This window comes from Salvelinus alpinus, chromosome 18 (assembly GCF_045679555.1).
Source record: "Salvelinus alpinus chromosome 18, SLU_Salpinus.1, whole genome shotgun sequence".
Taxonomy (NCBI): Eukaryota; Metazoa; Chordata; class Actinopteri; order Salmoniformes; family Salmonidae; genus Salvelinus; species Salvelinus alpinus.
Genome location: NC_092103.1, coordinates 24,592,385 through 24,612,701, shown reverse-complemented (window position 1 = coordinate 24,612,701; position 20,317 = coordinate 24,592,385). Strand labels below are relative to the sequence as shown.

Sequence of the window (20,317 nt, the reverse complement as noted above, 5' to 3'; positions counted from 1 at the left end):
TTCCCTTTTGTAGAGAGTTAGAGCAGAATAGGGAAGACTCACAGGTGCTTGTCACTGTGGGGGATAATTGCCATGTTGCTGTTATACCTGGTGTCCATGACAACCACTCAGAAAAACCGCCCACTCGTTCCTGTGGTCTTACCTGTGGTAGATGACGGTATTGTTGTCTTTTGTACAAAAGCTGACTTCAATCAATGTTCTGCTATTGGACCAGGTCTCTCTTGGAAAAGAGATATTATCTCAATGAGAAAAAACCTGTATAAATAAAAGTAAAATAAAATGTAATATATCAAGGCCGTGCAGATATAATTAATTGTCTCTTCTCTATAAGATCAGACTATTTCCATACTGTTTCTCCAGCACGTTTTCTCCTTTTTGTTGAACTTTTCATAGTCCTGTGCTTATGGTTGGCTTATGGTATGTGATCGAGATGATCTCTCATGATTAGTCAGCCTGTCTGTCAGTCTAAGCCATGGTCTATCACCATACCAGTTGTATTTCCTGCAGGGCGGTGCATCTCATTGGCAGTCAGAGCTAGCCCTGGGCTGCCACCAGCCACCAGGGAGCCATCAACTGCTGTATCAGCATTGTCTTAATGAAGAGTTCAGCGTTCCACTAGCCACGTGCAGTTACAAGCCTGGCTTAAATAAGCGGCAGGTGCAGGATCAAAATCCACCTTCGTAACATGGATAAAGCCTGAGCTGGAATGTGAAGCTACATGAAGCTGGCTAGCTTTCTAAAATCCTGAATAGATATAGCTAGCATTGTAGTATTATACCCCTCTGGTCTGAGCTCCACACCTCCACATCACTGCTTTAACCCTTAGCAGACTGAGTGGGGCATATGTTTACCATAGTGTGGTTCTGTTTACCATAGTGTGGTTCTGTTTACCATAGTGTGGTTCTGTTTACCATAGTGTGGTTCTGTTTACCATAGTGTGGTTCATTGTATGTTTTCATAATGTGTTGGCTGACTGTAGAGTGGGTTCTGTTTGTCCTGGTGTGTTTATCGTAGTGAGGCTGGTACACACCCAGGCTGTGACAGACAGCATGTGAAGGAGTTTTGTAATGCTGTCAGAGCTTGGTTGTAGAGAATAGAGCTGAGGGCTATAGTACGTTTCAGTATCTTACCATGAGGTGCTATCGTGGTATACACTTGAACTCTGAACCCATCTTGCCTCTAAGCTAACGGAGAGCCGGTTGACGGTACTGTCTCGCAAACTCCTGTAAACAAGTGATTAACAATAAACACACACAGGCTAGATGTGAAGGGAACTTTGATCTGGCTGTGGCAGGAGTCACGCCAACTGCAGAAGTGCAGAGGTGGACAGGGAAATGTCTCAAATAAAGAGACCATGGTAAACGCTACCACATATTTTTACACAGACACACACACTTTACACACACACACTTTTTCATGCTACTCTGGATGCAATCTGCTCCCTGATCTTGGTATAAGTAATGGTTTCCAACAAGTCATATTGTGAATCAAAATGTATTCCCTTTTCCAGGATTGCCCCCCCTCCCCTTCTGCCATCAAAACAGCCTCAATTTGTCGAGGGCATGGACTATATAAGGTGTCGAAAGCGTTCCACAGGGATGCTGGCCCATGTTGCTGGATGTCCTTTGAGGGGTGGACCATTGTTAAATATGTTGTCTTGCCCATTCACCCTCTGAATGGCACACATACACAGTCCATGTCTTAATAGTATAAAGGCTTAAAAATCCTTTAACTTGTCTCCTCACCTTCATCTACACTGATTGAAGTGGATTTAACAAGTGACATCAATAAGGGATGATAGCGTTCACCTGGATTCATCTGTCATGGAAAGAGCAGGTGTCCTTATTGTTTTGTATACTCAGTGTAAATACATGTAACTTAGTAAAGGTTCACACTAGTCCCCATGTCCCAAGAGGAACATGGTATGATAAATTGTTATTTTTATGAAGAAAGGAATTCATAGCAGTCCTGTTTTAAAAGGGGTTCAAACTTCATCCCGAGCGACACATTTTTCATGGTGTGTCCCCGAAGTGATGCCCTATTCCCTATATAGTGCATTAGTTTATAGTGCACTTTATAAGATACGGGTAGGACACTATATAGGGAATAGGGTGCCATTTGGGATGCCGCCTCGGTCAGCTGATCTATATGTCCAGTGTGTTCTCATGAGAGTCAATGCCTAGACAATCTAGCCCTGTTTCACCCTCACCCATCAGGCCGGAGTTGGCACAGCGGGCAGAGAGAGGGCTTCCTGTCAACCCCTCCCCAACTCTCTCCGTTTATTTCCTGTCTTTGTCTAACCCACAGCCAAAGCATGCAAGATAGACTCTCACACGAGCAGCATACCACCCTGCATCCCACTACTGGCTTGCCTCTGAAGCTAAGCAGGGTTGGTCCTGGTCGGTCCCTGGATGGGAGATGCTGCCGGAAGTGGTATTGGAGGGCCAGTAGGAGGCACTCTTTCCTCTGGTCTAAAATAAAATATCCCAATGCCCCAGGGCAGTGATTGGGGACATTGCCCTGTGTAGGATGGGATGTTAAACGGGTTTCCTGACTCTCTGTGGTCACTAAAGATTCCATGGCACTTATTGTAAGAGTAGGGTAAAATAATCAAAAATACACATCTGCTACACAGCGGTGTAAAAATACTTTAAAGTGTGACTTAAGTAGTTATTTGGGGTGTCTGTACTTTACTATTTTACTTTTACTTCACTACATTCCTAAAGAAAATAATGTACTTTTTACTCCACACATTTTCCCTGACACCCAAAAGTAATCGTTAGATTTTGAATGCTAGCAGGAAAGGGTCCAATTCATGCACTTATCAAGAGAACATCCCTGGTCATCCCTACTGCCTCTGATCTGGCAGACTCACTAAACAGAGAACATCCCTGGTCATCCCTACTGCCTCTGATCTGGAGGACTCACTAAACAGAGAACATCCCTGGTCATCCCTACTGCCTCTGATCTGGCAGACTCACTAAACAGAGAACATCCCTGGTCATCCCTACTGCCTCTGATCTGGCAGACTCACTAAACAGAGAACATCCCTGGTCATCCCCACTGCCTCTGATCTGGCAGACTCACTAAACAGAGAACATCCCTGGTCATCCCTACTGCCTCTGATCTGGCAGACTCACTAAACAGAGAACATCCCTGGTCATCCCTACTGCCTCTGATCTGGCAGACTCACTAAACAGAGAACATCCCTGGTCATCCCTACTGCCTCTGATCTGGAGGACTCACTAAACATCCCTGGTCATCCCTACTGCCTCTGATCTGGAGGACTCACTAAACAGAGAACATCCCTGGTCATCCCTACTGCCTCTGATCTGGCAGACTCACTAAACAGAGAACATCCCTGGTCATCCCTACTGCCTCTGATCTGGCAGACTCACTAAACAGAGAACATCCCTGGTCATCCCTACTGCCTCTGATCTGGAGGACTCACTAAACAGAGAACATCCCTGGTCATCCCTACTGCCTCTGATCTGGCAGACTCACTAAACAGAGAACAACCCTGGTCATCCCTACTGCCTCTGATCTGGCAGACTCACTAAACAGAGAACATCCCTGGTCATCCCTACTGCCTCTGATCTGGCAGACTCACTAAACAGAGAACATCCCTGGTCATCCCTACTGCCTCTGATCTGGCAGACTCACTAAACAGAGAACAACCCTGGTCATCCCTACTGCCTCTGATCTGGCAGACTCACTAAACAGAGAACATCCCTGGTCATCCCTACTGCCTCTGATCTGGCAGACTCACTAAACAGAGAACATCCCTGGTCATCCCTACTGCCTCTGATCTGGCAGACTCACTAAACAGAGAACAACCCTGGTCATCCCTACTGCCTCTGATCTGGCAGACTCACTAAACAGAGAACATCCCTGGTCATCCCTACTGCCTCTGATCTGGCGGACTCACTAAACAGAGAACAACCCTGGTCATCCCCACTGCCTCTGATCTGGAGGACTCACTAAACAGAGAACAACCCTGGTCATCCCTACTGCCTCTGATCTGGCGGACTCACTAAACAGAGAACATCCCTGGTCATCCCTACTGCCTCTGATCTGGCGGACTCACTAAACACAAATGCTTTGTTTGTTTGTAAATTATGTCTGCATGTTGTAGTGTGCCCCTGGCTATCCGTAAATACATAAATAAGAAAATTGTGCTGTCCGGTTTGCTTAATACAGTTCCTTCGGAAAGTATTCAGACCCCTTGTTTTTCCAAAATAAAAAATCTCAGCAATCTACACACAATACCCTATAATGACAAAGCGAAAACAGGTTTTTAGAAATTATTTTCATAAGTATTCAGACCCTATGCTATGAGACACAAAATTGAACTCAGGTGCATCCTGCTTCCATTGATCATCCTTGAAATGTTTCTACAACTTGATTGGAGTCCATCTGTGGTAAATTCAATTGAAAGGACATCATTTGGAAAGGCACACATCTGTCTATATAAGGTCCCACAATTGACAGTGCATGTCAGAGCAAGAACCAAGCCATGAGGTTGAAGGAATTGTCCGTAGAGCTCCAAGACAAGATTGTGTCGAGGCACAGATCTGGGGAAGGGTACCAAAACAATTCTGCAGCATTGAAGGTCCACAAGAACACAGTGGCCTCCAACATTCTTAACTGGAAGACATTTGGAACCACCAAGACTCTTCCACCCTGCCAAACTGAGCAATCGGGGAGGAACCTTGATCAGGGAGGTGACCAAGAACCCGATGGTCACTCTGACAGATCTCCAGAGTTCCTCTGTGGAGATGGGAGAACGTTCCAGATGGACAACCATCTTTGCAGCACTCCACCAGTCAGACCTTTATTGTAGAGTTTCCAGATGGAAGCTACTCCTCAGGTAAAGGCCCATGACAGCCCGCTTGGAGTTTGCCGAAAGGCAGGGAGACTAGTCAGGATCGAGGCAAAGATGAATGAAGCAAAGTACAGAGAGATCCTTGATGAAAACCTGCTCCAGAGCGCTCAGGACCTCAGACTGGGGCGAAGGTTCATCTTCCAACAGGACAACGACCCTAAGCACACAGCCAAGACAATGCAGGAGTGGCTTCGGGACAAGTCTCTGAATGTCATTGAGGGGCCCAGCCAGAGCCCGGATTTGAAGCTCATCGAACATCTCTGGAGAGACCTGAAAATAGCTGTGCAGCAACGTTCCTCATCCAACCTGACAGAGCTTTTGGATCTGCAGAGAAGAATGGAAGAAACTTCCCAAATACAGGTGTGCCAAGCTTATAGCGTCATACCCAAGAAGACTCGAGGCTGTAATCGCTGCCAAAGGTGGGTCTGAATGCTTATGTAAATGTGATATTTCAGTTTTCTATTTTTAATACATTTGCAAAAAAATCTAAAAACCTGTTTTTGCTTTGTCATTATGGGGTATTGTGTGTAGATTGAGAGAAAAAAACAAAATGTTTAATCAATTTTAGAATAAGGCTGTAACCTGACAATGTGGGAAAAAATCAAGGGGTCTGAATACTTTCCGAAAGCACTGTATAAGCAATTTGAAATTATTTTTACTTTAAAGTATATATAGTATAAAGTATATTTAAAACCAAGTACTTTTAGACTTTTACTCAAGTAGTATTTTACTGGGTGACTTTTACGTGAGTCATTTTTTATTAAGGTATCTTTCCCTTTACTGAAGTATGACAATTTGTAACTTTTTCCACCACTGTTGCTACATGACTACACTACATCACAGACACTCACACTCAAGTTGAGCTTTTCCTGTATGCTTGACTATTGTGGAGTCATGAAGTGATATGTGATGCTGTTTTTGGAGCTTATTGTCAGACATAATTTTTTACCATATATGGCTATACCTCTTGGTTATATTTAGCAGGGGTCTCCTTTATACAGTCCTTTCCCAGTAGGTAGCTTGGCTTCTACTAAGCTGAGAGCCATCCTCTACTGATTCTGTGGAGGGTTGTAGTAGTTCGATCCCACCTGTCACATTTGTGCACTGTCTAGGGTTTACCGAGAATGGTGCAACAAACAAAAAACAGTGGCAGTCCTGTGGGTGAAAACAGCTCGTTGATGAGAGCGGTCGAAGGAGAAAGGCAAGAATCGTGCAAGCTAACAGGCGGGCCACAAACAGACAAATAACGGCGCAGTATAACAAGTGGTGTGCAGAACGGCATCTCGGAACGCACAACTCATCTGTCCTTGTCACGGATGGGCTATTGCCGCAGATGACCACACCAGGTTCCACTCCTATCAACTAAAATCAAGAAGAAGCGGTGGGCACGCGATCACCAACACTGGACAATTGAGGAGTGGAAAAATATTGCCTGGTCCGACGAATCCCGGTTCCTGTTGCATCATGCTGATGGCAGAGTCAGGACTTGGTGTAAGCAGCATGAGTCCATGGCCCCATCCAGCCTGGTGTACTGGTGTGTGGGAAATGTTTTCCTGGCACTTGTTAGGTCCCTTAATACCAATTGCGCAACGAACATTTCCAACACCTTGTAAGGCAAGTGGGAGGTGGGGGGGGTCTGCCCTGGTTTTAGATGGGTGTACCTAATCAACTGGCTTGTGTGTTTGCGTGTTGTGTATTCTTTGTAAACATGCTGTGGCACTCTGTCTCATCCGTCAATCCATATGGCAGACCGAGGCAGGCACACCCGCTTGTGGCTATTCAGTTCATGGCCACACTTCTCAACACACTCACTTTTAGAGGGTGTCACAATACAGAGACCTTAATAGAAACAGATCCTCATTTCAGGATCCCCTGATGAATTTGAGTGCTGTTTTTTTTTCACCACATAAACCAACCCACACGGTGAGTGCCTACTTCCTGAAAGTGAAAAGATTTTTCAAATTTCTCTATCACCTTTTGGACACACATGTCAAACACCACCACCACTGCAGAAGCTCCAACCTATCCAAAATGTGTGCTCTCTGGTGCCCCCTCCAGGTCTGTCAGAGGAGTGCAGGGTGCAGACCCCGGCCTTCACAGATGCGATGCGACTCCACAGGCAGGCTCAGGGACACTACGGCACCTGGGACATGATGTGTGGAGGGCCACCACAGGTGAGAGGAACACTATAGAGCTGGCTCTAGCTCTTGAGGACTTTGTTACATTTAGTCAATCGCATTTCATTTGAATGTATTCTGAATTAGTGATGCTAACACCTTGCAGTATATGTACTGTATTCAAGATCGCTAACCAAAGTTCAGGAGCAATCTTACAGCAGGTCATTCCCGGCCTTAGCTAAACCTCGAGTGGTCAGTGGCCATGATGGATGTCAGTCAGGCAGCCAGTGTGTATTTCACAGCTGTTTGTTGAGGATTGACTGTTTATCTGAGAGTACACGTGGAAGGAGAACTCTTCTCCTTGAGAAAACAGTGTAGAGAACATGTTGTACCTCACCACCTCCCTCTGTCAGTGATGCCAGACTTCTGCTCCTCTGGATGGGGTCTCCCCTAAAAGAGCTCAATTTCTAGCTCCATTTCACTCATATTTTTCCCCCGATTATCATCAACACTTCCCACTGTCGACCTGTTTGTGCCTACTGTGGGACTGGGAGTGTTTGTTTTGCTTGCTACCATTGTAAAGGTACAAGTAGGGACTAAGGGGTGTCATTCCCTGAGTCAAATCACTCTGGTTTCACTTGATAAAGTATTGCAGTGTAAAGGTAATAGGGTGCCATTTGGGACGGGACACTGTTACTCTGTGAAGTCCTGAAGTGATCACACTTACTCAGTAGAAATGAGACACTAAACTTTAAAGGGGTCCAAGTGTTGGGCATTAGACAGTAGGTCTGCATCCGAAATGGCACTGTATTCCCTATATAGTGCACCCTAAACTGGCCCTGGCCAAAATTAGTCCACTATAGGGAATAGGGTGCTATTCAGACAGGCACCCAAGATTTATCATGTCAATATCATGGCCCTGTGTACACTGAACAAAACTATAAATGCAACATGTAAAGTGTTGGTCACATGTTTCATGAGCTGAAATAAAAGACGCCAGAAATGTTACATATGCACAAGAAGCTTATTTTTCTCAAGTTTTGGGAACAAATTTGTTTACATCCCTGTTAGTGAGCATTTCTCCTTTGCCAAGATAATCCATCCACCTGACAGGTGTGGCATATCAAGAAGCTGATTAAACAGCATGATCATTACACAGGTGCACCTTGTGCTGGGGACAATAAAAGGCCACTCTAAAATGTGCAGTTTTGTCACACAACACAATGCCATAGATGTCTCAAGTTTTGAGGGAGCGTGCAATTGACATGCTGACTGCAGGAATGTCCCCCAGAGCTGTTGACAGATAATTTAATGTTAATTTCTCTACCATACGCCGCCTCCAATGTCTTTTTAGAGAATTTGGCAGTACGTCCATCCGGCCTTACAACCGCAGACCACATGTATGGCAATGTTGTGAACAGAGTGCCCCATGGTGGCAGTGAAGTTATGGCATGGGAAGGCATAAGCTACAGACAACAAACTTTAATTGCATTTTATCGATGGCAATTTGAATGCACAGAGATACCGCGACGAGATCCTGAGGCCCATTGTCGTGCCATTCATCCGCTGCCATCCCCTTATGTTTCAGCATGATAATGCACGGCCCCAAGTCGCAAGGATCTGTTCATAATTCCTGGAAGCTGAAAATGTCCCAGTTCTTCGATGGCCTGCATACTCACCAGACATGTCACCCATTTAGTATGTTTTGGATGCTCTGGATCGACGCGTACGACAGTGTGTTCCAGTTCCAGCCAATATCCAACAACTTCACACAACTTCGCCATTGAAGAGGAGTGGGACAACATTCCACAGGCCACAATCAACAGCCTGATCAACTCTATGTGAAGGAGATGCATGAGGCAAATGGTGGTCACACCAGATACTGGCTGGTTTTATGGTCCACTCCCCTACCTTTTTTTAAAGGTATCTGTGACCAACAGATGCATATCTATATCATGTGAAATCCACAGATTAGGGCCTAATGAATTTATTTCAGTTGAATGATTTCATTATATGATCTGTAACTCAGTAAAATTAGAAATTGTTGCATGTTGCGTTTTATGTTTGCTCAGTATAATAACAGCTGTCCTGGAAGGACTAATAGTGAGTTTCTAGCTTACGTAGCATTAGTTGCACCAGAGCATCACAGGCATCCTAAAATAGGAACTGTACCTCACCAACAACACAGTAGTTTTATATGGACATCTATGCTCAAGGAAAACATATTCTGCATGTCATGTATCTAGCCACTTTGTTCAGCTCCAATATGCTGCCTGGACCGCATTGAGACGATTATTCAATTAGGTCTAAAGCAGAGTGGGCCAAGTCAAGCCCTGGTCCAAGCATATTCAATTAAAACACGTGAGTTATGGTTGTGTAATCTGCAGCCAAGACCACTGCACCTTTAGATGATACTGACTGAATGCTGTGTTTAATATTTAGATCTTATTTATACCCTGAATTATTTTCCATTTAATGGAAATGGAGAACTGGCCCTCTGACAAACCCACTCCCAGCAGATTTATGCGTGTTTGGCTTCTTTGGAGTGTGTGAGTATTTTACTGCATTTGAGAGAAAATAGTATTTCATGAAGTTGTGGGTGCTGAGACAATTAGGGAGACAATACCATAGCACTGAATACATATGATATTACAGTTTTTAATTCAGTTGACTTTTCACAGAACAATCTATTACACGACCTTTAAACTATTTGGTGTTGTATTGATAGGTATTGTATGGTACCTTGTATTGGGAACGGCACCTTACTCATACATTTAGTTATTATTATGTTTTGTAGAGGAGCCACATAATGCTTTTTCTCATTGTAGTGCTTCAACATCACTGCCCTCTTTCCCACTTCCATGTACTAAATCCTCTGAATCACACACCACTCAACCCATTCATATGGGTGACTCAGAAGTTGTTCCTGCACTCCATAGGTTGAGTTGTGTGTTTGTTGCCGTTTGAAGTGTCACAACTGTGACACAACACCATGTCATTTTCTCTGTTGTGGAAACACCTGACTCATTCAGCTTCTCTGAAGTCTTATTCTTTTACTTAATGCCAAGTTTTGCCAACCACTAGTTACTCCTCTGGGTTATTTATAGAGACACCTCCTACACACTTTAAAACTTCTTATGGCTGCAGGGGCAGTATTGAGTAGCTTGGATGAAAAGGTGCCCAGAGTAAACTGCCTGGTCCTCAGTCCCCGTTGCTAATATATGCATATTATTATTAGTATTGGATAGAAAACACTCTGAAGTTTCTAAAACTGTTTGAATGATGTCTGTGAGTATAACAGAACTCATATGGCAGGCAAAAACCTGAGAAAAAAATCCAACCAGGAAGTGGGTAATCTGAGGTTTGTAGGTTTTCAAGTCATCGCCTATCGAATACACAGTGGGATATGGGTCAGTTTGCACTTCCTACGGCTTCCACTAGATGTCAACAGTCTGTAGAACCTTGTCTGATGCCTCTACTGTGAAGTGGGGCCGAAGGAGACAGGAATGGGTAAGGTCTGCCATGAGCTGACCATGCTCGTTCACATGAGGGAGCTCTGTTCCATTGCACTTCTGAAGACAATGGAATTCTCCGGTTGGAACATTATTGAAGATTCATGTTAAAAACATCCTAAAGATTGATTCAATACATCGTTTGACATGTTTCTACTGACTGTGACGGAACTTTTTGACATTTCGTCTGCTTTTAGTGAACGTGCTTCGTGACTTTGGATTTGTTTACCAAACACGCTAACAAAAGTAGCTATTTGGACATAAATGATGGACTTTACCGAACAAAACGAACATTTCTTGTGGAAGTGGGAGTCCTGGGAGTGCATTCCGACGAAGATCAGCAAAGATAAGTGAAGATTTATAATGCTATTTATGACTTTTGTTAACTTTACAATTTGGCGGGTAACTGTATGGCTTCCTTTTGTGGCTGAACGCTGAACAAAACATATGTATTGTGTAACATGAAGTCCTATGAGTGTCATTTGATGAAGATCATCAAAGGTTAGTGATTAATTTTATCTTTATTTCTGCTTTTTGTGACTCCTGTCTTTGGCTGGAAAAATGGCTGTGTTTTTCTGTGATTTTGCAGTGATCTAACATAATCGTTTGTGGTGCTTTCGCTGTAAAGCCTTTTTGAAATCGGACACTGTGGTGGGATTAACAAGAAGTTTATCTTTAAAATGGTGGGAAATACTTGTATGCTTGAGGAATTTTAATTATGAGATTTCTGTTGTCTGAATTGGGCGCCCTGCACTTTCACTGGCTGTTGTCATATCGATCCCGTTAACGGGATTGCAGCCCTAAGAAGAGTGTGTAAGTGATAATGCATAAAGTGTTTGCTTTTGTCTCCACCGTGTGTGTGTGTGTGTGTGTGTGTGTGTGTGTGTGTGTGTGTGTGTGTGTGTGTGTGTGTGTGTGTGTGTGTGTGTGTGTGTGTAGATCCTAGCCAACCTAGTGATGGAGACCCTCCATCCAGAGTTGAGGAATCTGATTGGTCCTCGTCTAAAGGGGAAGATACAACAGCGACAGAGGAACTGGATGCTGGTGAGTTGTTGTCCCTCCTACATGCTCCACTGTGTTCTTTCCTAGAACCTGGAGTTTACCCCGACCACATGTTAAGTTTTTCCCATTCAGGTCACATAGTCAGGAAAACTCCTGAACCTACCATTCCTAACCACATTGCTGATTGCGCCGGCGTCCCAAATGGCACCCTATTCCCTACAGAGTGAATTTACACTATGATAGATTCCCGAGAGAAATCGGAAAAAATACCCGCGGCTAGATGTATTACAATAGTGTAAAGACGAGAATCTTGATTCATTTTTTACATCTCTTACGCCACCTCCTCGTGCGAGACTGCCCCCGCAAAGCAGTTAATGTAAACAAAATAGTATCCAAGAGAAATGTTTGCCCCTATAGTAAAAATCTTAATAGCAGAGCAATGTTTTTAAAACAGCTGAAATGTATAGACATTTACCTTATACTTTAGACTTGTTTTATATATGTTTTACCTGGAATTGCTGTAATAGCCTGTTACTCTCAAATGGTCGCTGTAGCTTTAAGGGAATCTCAGAACACAGCAGGCAGGAACTGCAAGCAGCATCTCCCCAGTGAATTACCAACATTTTCAGGCGCAATGAAACATTTTTAATGTAATGATTTGCATGATATTGGTCAAATGAAGTCTGGTTTGTTTTAAGTTAACTTCAATACGCTAAAGTTGTAGCTAATGTAAGCCTAAATGCTATGTGAACCCTTTGGAATTACCTGGATTTCTACATAAATTTGAGTTTGAGTTTGCTATTCACAAGAAGCATTGCCTGATGTGAACCATGCCTCGAACAAAATAGATCTCAGAAGACCTAAGATTAAGAATTGTTGACTTGCATAAAGCTGGAAAGGGTTTACAATAGTATCTCTAAAAGCCTTGATGTTCATCAGTCCATGGTAAAACACATTGTTTATAAATGGAGAAAGTTCAGCACTGTTGCTACTCTCCCTATGAGTGGCCGTCCTGCAAAGATGACTGCAAGAGCACAATGCAGAATGCTAAATGAGGTTAAGAAGAATCCTAGTGTCCGCTAAAGACTTACAGAAATCTCTGGAACATGCTAACATCTCTGTTGACAAGTCTACGATACATAAAACACTAAACAAGAATGGTGTTCATGGGAGGACACCACAGAAGAAGCCACTGCTGTCCAAATAAAACATTGCTGCACGTCTGAAGTTTGCAAAAGTGCACGTGGATGTTCCACAGCGCTACTGGCAAAGTATTCTATGGACAAATTAAACTAAAGTTGAGTTGTTTGGAAGGAACACACAACACCAACATCAAAACCTCATCCCAACTGTAAAGTATGGTGGAGGGCGCATCATGGTTTGGGCTGCTTTGCTGCCTCAGGGCCTGGACAGCTTGCTATCATAAACTTCGGAATTCATTCTTCCGTTGATCAAGACATTTTGCAGGAGCATGTTAGGCTATCTGTCCACAAATTGAAGCTCAACAGAAGTTGGGTGATGCAACATGACAACAACCCAAAACACAGAATTAAATCAACAATAGAATGGCTTGAACAGAAGAAAATACGCATTCTGGAGTGGCCCAGTCAGTCCTGACCTCAACCGATTGAGATGCTGTGGCATGACCTCGAGAGCAGTTCACACCAGACATCCCTAGAATATTGCTGATCTGAAACAGTTTTGTAAAGAGGAATGGTCCAAAATTTCTCCTGACCATTGTGCAGGTCTGATCCACAACTACAGAAAACATTTGGTTGAGGTTATTGCTGCCAAAGGAAGGTCAACCAGTTATTAAATCCAAGGGTTCACATACGTTTCCCACCCTGCACTGTGAATGTTTACACGGTATGTTCAATAAAGATATGAAAACGTATAATTGGTTGTGTGCTCGTTTAAGCAAACCGTTTGTCTATTGTTGTGACCTAGCTGAAGATTAGATCAAATGTAATGACCAATTTATGCAGAAATCCAGGTATTTCCAAAGGGTTCACATACCTTTTCTTGCCACTGTATGGTTCAGCTAATATTATGGGCCCTGGTCAAATGGTCCTCATCCCAAATGGCACCCTAAATAGTGCATTACATTTGACATGCCTACATAGTGCACTAGCTATGGGCCACAGTCAAAAGTAGTGCACTATGTAGGGAATAGGGTGCCATTTGGGATGCAGGGAGTGTGTTCAACCTCTCGCTCTCTCCCCCTCTACAGATCTCTGAGGCGGTGTATAAGCAGGTGTTGTCTCAGACCCAGGCTCAGTATGAGGCTTTAGTCCAGGCCTGTGAGGTTCAGACATCCCGTCTAGACGCAGTGTTACGCACAGACATGGACCAGATAATCACGTCCAAGGAACACGTCAGCGGCAAGATCCGCGGTGAGAGACATGCACACACGGCACCCATAGAAAACACTCCTTACTGATATGTAGACTTCATCCAAATGGGGACTAAAAGAGATCCTAATCAAATCACACTGTATTAGTTCTCTCAACAATTGTACTTCTGCAGTCTTAGCGTCTGTAATGTCCATTGTTAGAGTGCCTACCGTGTGTCACTTCTAGTGGTTTTGGTTTGTTGAGTGCAGAGCTAAGGGCTTATTGGCACAGTAAAGCAGTAAGACCAGTTACTGGTTACATCCCAAATGTCACCCTATTCTCTACATAGTGTACTATACTACTTTTGACCAGAGCCTTATGGGCCCTGGTCAAAAGAAGTGCACTATATAGGGAATAGCGTGGCATTTGGGATGCGCTCATTGAGTAACACTACAGTATTAGACTATGGCATCATGTTACTGGTGAATTTCTATGGACAATTGCCACCAGAGGGATCCTGTACTGTAACTGACCCTCCCTTTCCCTCTCACATTTCAAACTTCTACTCTGTTTCTTTACTCTCCCACTTTCTCTCTCTCATCCCTTACTCCCATCTCTCTCTTTCTTTACCTTAGCGCTCTCTCTCTCTCGTCTGCCTGCCTGCTTGTTTTAACCATAAAGCATCTTTCACTATTTTATTCTAGCACTGTCACCATTCCACCTAAAAAGAAAAAGGGCACTTTTTTTTTCTTGTGTTTTGTTTCCCATGGAGCCAATGTTGAAAGACTGCATTCCTTAGATGTCACTGGAGTCCAATGTTCACTTTATACCACTGGTACACTTAAGACCGGGCTCAGGGCTCACAGGTCCACTATGTGATGGAGGAGCGGCATCTATTGAGGAACTTTAAATGTCTTTGAACTTAACTAGCATTGAAAAAAGTTAATACATTCTTTTAAACATCTCTCCCTAATTTCTGAATCACGATTGTAACGTTGTCAGGAGGCTACAGTAACCTATGTAACATCGTCAGGAGGCTACAGTAATCTATGTAACATTGTCAGGAGGCTACAGTAATCTATGTAACATTGTCAGGAGGCGACAGTAACCTATGTAACGTTGTCAGGAGGCTACAGTAACCTATGTAACGTTGTCAGGAGGCTACAGTAATCTATGTAACGTTGTCAGTAGGCTACAGTAACCTATGTAACGTTGTCAGGAGGCTACAGTAATCTATGTAACGTTGTCAGGAGGCTACAGTAACCTATGTAACGTTGTCAGGAGGCTACAGTAATCTATGTAACGTTGTCAGGAGGCTACAGTAATCTATGTAACGTTGTCAGGAGGCTACAGTAATCTATGTAACGTTGTCAGGAGGCTACAGTAATCTATGTAACGTTGTCAGTAACATTGTCAGGAGGCTACAGTAATCTATGTAACGTTGTCAGTAGGCTACAGTAACCTATGTAACGTTGTCAGGAGGCTACAGTAATCTATGTAACGTTGTCAGTAGGCTACAGTAATCTATGTAACATTGTCAGGAGGCGACAGTAACCTATGTAACGTTGTCAGGAGGCTACAGTAATCTATGTAACGTTGTCAGTAGGCTACAGTAACCTATGTAACGTTGTCAGGAGGCTACAGTAATCTATGTAACGTTGTCAGTAGGCTACAGTAATCTATGTAACGTTGTCAGTAGGCTACAGTAACCTATGTAACGTTGTCAGGAGGCTACAGTAATCTATGTAACGTTGTCAGGAGGCGACAGTAACCTATGTAACGTTGTCAGGTGGCTACAGTAATCTACAGTGGGGAGAACAAGTATTTGATACACTGCCGATTTTGCAGGTTTTCCTACTTACAAAGCATGTAGAGGTCTGTCATTTTTATCATAGGTACACTTCAACTGTGAGAGACGGAATCTAAAACAAAAATCCAGAAAATCACATTGTATGATTTTTAAGTAATTAATTTGCATTTTATTGCATGACATAAGTATTTGATCACCTACCAGCCAGTAAGAATTCCGGCTCTCACAGACCTGTTAGTTTTTCTTTAAGAAGCCCTCCTGTTCTCCACTCATTACCTGTATTAACTGCACCTGTTTGAACTCGTTACCTGTATAAAAGACACCTGTCCACACACTCAATCAAACAGACTCCAACCTCTCCACAATGGCCAAGACCAGAGAGCTGTGTAAGGACATCAGGGATAAATTGTAGACCTGTACAAGGCTGGGATGGGCTACAGGACAATAGCCAAGCAGCTTGGTGAGAAGGCAACAACTGTTGGCACAATTATTAGAAAATGGAAGAAGTTCAAGATGACGGTCAATCACCCTCGGTCTGGGGCTCCATGCAAGATCTCACCTCGTGGGGCATCAATGATCATGAGGAATGTGAGGGATCAGCCCAGAACTACACGGCAGGACCTGGTCAATGACCTGAAGAGAGCTGGGACCACAGTCTCAAAGAAAACCATTAGTAACACACTACGCCGTCATGGATTAAAATCCTGCAGCGCACGCAAGGTCCCCCTGCTCAAGCCAGCGCATGTCCAGGCCCGTCTGAAGTTTGCCAATGACCATCTGGATGATCCAGAGGAGGAATGGGAGAAGGTCATGTGGTCTGATGAGACAAAAATAGAGCTTTTTGCTCTAAACTCCACTCGCCGTGTTTGGAGGAATAGAAGGATGAGTACAACCCCAAGAACACCATCCCAACCGTGAAGCATGGAGGTGGAAACATAATTCTTTGGGGATGCTTTTCTGCAAAGGGGACAGGACGACTGCACCGTATTGAGGGGAGGATGGATGGGGCCATGTATCGCGAGATCTTGACCAACAACCTCCTTCCCTCAGTAAGAGCATTGAAGATGGGTCGTGGCTGGGTCTTCCAGCATGACAACGACCCGAAACACACAGCCAGGGCAACTAAGGAGTGGCTCCGTAAGAAGCATCTCAAGGTCCTGGAGTGGCCTAGCCAGTCTCCAGACCTGAACCCAATAGAAAATCTTTGGAGGGAGCCGAAAGTCCGTATTGCCCAGCGACAGCCCCGAAACCTGAAGGATCTGGAGAAGGTCTGTATGGAGGAGTGGGCCAAAATCCCTGCTGCAGTGTGTGCAAACCTGGTCAAGAACTACAGGAAACGTATGATCTCTGTAATTGCAAACTAAGGTTTCTGTACCAAATATTCAGTTCTGCTTTTCTGATGTATCAAATACTTATGTCATGCAATAAAATGCAAATTAATTACTTAAAAATCATACAATGTGATTTTCTGGATTTTTGTTTTAGATTCCTTCTCTCACAGTTGAAGTGTACCTATGATAAAAATTACAGACCTCTACATGCTTTGTAAGTAGGAAAACCTGCAAAATTGTCAGTGTATCAAATACTTGTTCTCCCCACTGTATGTAACGTTGTCAGTAGGCTACAGTAACCTATGTAACGTTGTCAGGAGGCTACAGTAATCTATGTAACGTTGTCAGTAGGCTACAGTAATCTATGTAACGTTGTCAGTAGGCTACAGTAACCTATGTAACGTTGTCAGGAGGCTACAGTAATCTATGTAACGTTGTCAGTAGGCTACAGTAATCTATGTAACGTTGTCAGGAGGCTACAGTAACCTATGTAACATTGTCAGTAGGCTACAGTAATCTATGTAACGTTGTCAGTAGGCTACAGTAACCTATGTAACGTTGTCAGGAGGCTACAGTAATCTATGTAACGTTGTCAGGAGGCTACAGTAACCTATGTAACGTTGTCAGGAGGCTACAGTAACCTATGTAACGTTGTCAGGAGGCTACAGTAACCTATGTAACGTTGTCAGGAGGCTACAGTAATCTATGTAACGTTGTCAGGAGGCTACAGTAATCTATGTAACGTTGTCAGGAGGCTACAGTAACCTATGTAACGTTGTCAGGAGGCTACAGTAACCTATGTAACGTTGTCAGGAGGCTACAGTAATCTATGTAACGTTGTCAGGAGGCTACAGTAATCTATGTAACGTTGTCAGGAGGCTACAGTAATCTATGTAACGTTGTCAGGAGGCTACAGTAATCTATGTAACGTTGTCAGGAGGCTACAGTAACCTATGTAACGTTGTCAGGAGGCTACAGTAATCTATGTAACGTTGTCAGGAGGCTACAGTAATCTATGTAACGTTGTCAGGAGGCTACAGTAATCTATGTAACGTTGTCAGGAGGCTACAGTAATCTATGTAACGTTGTCAGGAGGCTACAGTAACCTATGTAACGTTGTCAGTAGGCTACAGTAACCTATGTAACGTTGTCAGGAGGCTACAGTAATCTATGTAACGTTGTCAGTAGGCTACAGTAACCTATGTAACGTTGTCAGGAGGCTACAGTAACCTATGTAACGTTGTCAGGAGGCTACAGTAATCTATGTAACGTTGTCAGGAGGCTACAGTAACCTATGTAACGTTGTCAGGAGGCTACAGTAACCTATGTAACGTTGTCAGTAGGCTACAGTAACCTATGTAACGTTGTCAGGAGGCTACAGTAACCTATGTAACGTTGTCAGGAGGCTACAGTAACCTATGTAACGTTGTCAGGAGGCTACAGTAACCTATGTAACATTGTAAGGAGGCTACAGTAATCTATGTAACGTTGTCAGGAGGCTACAGTAATCTATGTATCGTTGTCAGGAGGCTACAGTAACCTATGTAACGTTGTCAGTAGGCTACAGTAATCTATGTAACGTTGTCAGTAGGCTACAGTAATCTATGTAACGTTGTCAGGAGGCTACAGTAATCTATGTAACGTTGTCAGGAGGCTACAGTAACCTATGTAACGTTGTCAGGAGGCTACAGTAACCTATGTAACGTTGTCAGTAGGCTACAGTAACCTATGTAACGTTGTCAGGAGGCTACAGTAACCTATGTAACGTTGTCAGGAGGCTACAGTAATCTATGTAACGTTGTCAGGAGGCTACAGTAACCTATGTAACGTTGTCAGGAGGCTACAGTAACCTATGTAACGTTGTCAGGAGGCTACAGTAACCTATGTAACATTGTAAGGAGGCTACAGTAATCTATGTAACGTTGTCAGGAGGCTACAGTAATCTATGTATCGTTGTCAGGAGGCTACAGTAACCTATGTAACGTTGTCAGTAGGCTACAGTAATCTATGTAACGTTGTCAGTAGGCTACAGTAATCTATGTAACGTTGTCAGTAGGCTACAGTAATCTATGTAACGTTGTCAGGAGGCTACAGTAATCTATGTAACGTTGTCAGTAGGCTACAGTAATCTATGTATCGTTGTCAGGAGGCTACAGTAATCTATGTATCGTTGTCAGGAGGCTACAGTAACCTATGTAACGTTGTCAGTAGGCTACAGTAATCTATGTATCGTTGTCAGGAGGCTACAGTAATCTATGTATCGTTGTCAGGAGGCTACAGTAACCTATGTAACGTTGTCAGTAGGCTACAGTAATCTATGTAACGTTGTCAGGAGGCTACAGTAATCTATGTAACGTTGTCAGGAGGCTACAGTAATCTATGTAACGTTGTCAGTAGGCTACAGTAATCTATGTAACGTTGTCAGTAGGCTACAGTAATCTATGTAACGTTGTCAGGAGGCTACAGTAATCTATGTAACGTTGTCAGTAGGCTACAGTAATCTATGTAACGTTGTCAGGAGGCTACAGTAACCTATGTAACGTTGTCAGTAGGCTACAGTAATCTATGTAACGTTGTCAGTAGGCTACAGTAATCTATGTAACGTTGTCAGGAGGCTACAGTAACCTATGTAACGTTGTCAGGAGGCTACAGTAATCTATGTAACGTTGTCAGGAGGCTACAGTAATCTATGTAACGTTGTCAGGAGGCTACAGTAATCTATGTAACGTTGTCAGGAGGCTACAGTAATCTATGTAACGTTGTCAGTAGGCTACAGTAATCTATGTAACGTTGTCAGGAGGCTACAGTAATCTATGTAACGTTGTCAGTAGGCTACAGTAACCTATGTAACGTTGTCAGGAGGCTACAGTAATCTATGTAACGTTGTCAGTAGGCTACAGTAATCTATGTAACATTGTCAGGAGGCGACAGTAACCTATGTAACGTTGTCAGGAGGCTACAGTAATCTATGTAACGTTGTCAGTAGGCTACAGTAACCTATGTAACGTTGTCAGGAGGCTACAGTAATCTATGTAACGTTGTCAGTAGGCTACAGTAATCTATGTAACGTTGTCAGTAGGCTACAGTAACCTATGTAACGTTGTCAGGAGGCTACAGTAATCTATGTAACGTTGTCAGGAGGCGACAGTAACCTATGTAACGTTGTCAGGTGGCTACAGTAATCTATGTAACGTTGTCAGTAGGCTACAGTAACCTATGTAACGTTGTCAGGAGGCTACAGTAATCTATGTAACATTGTCAGGAGGCGACAGTAACCTATGTAACGTTGTCAGGAGGCTACAGTAATCTATGTAACGTTGTCAGTAG

The 20,317-nt window shown here is 43.5% G+C and overlaps 1 protein-coding gene across 1 annotated transcript in view; it reads left to right on the top strand.

Moving 5' to 3' along the window:
• The window catches only part of LOC139544050 (protein Niban 2-like), a 50,096-nt gene that overhangs the window by 21,910 nt on the left and 7,869 nt on the right, over positions 1 to 20,317 (top strand). The window contains exons 6-8 of the mRNA XM_071350743.1: positions 6,944 to 7,059; positions 11,454 to 11,558; positions 13,747 to 13,909. Of these exons, the coding sequence (XP_071206844.1) occupies positions 6,944 to 7,059; positions 11,454 to 11,558; positions 13,747 to 13,909 (384 nt within the window). The remainder of the gene's footprint in view (positions 1 to 6,943; positions 7,060 to 11,453; positions 11,559 to 13,746; positions 13,910 to 20,317) is intronic.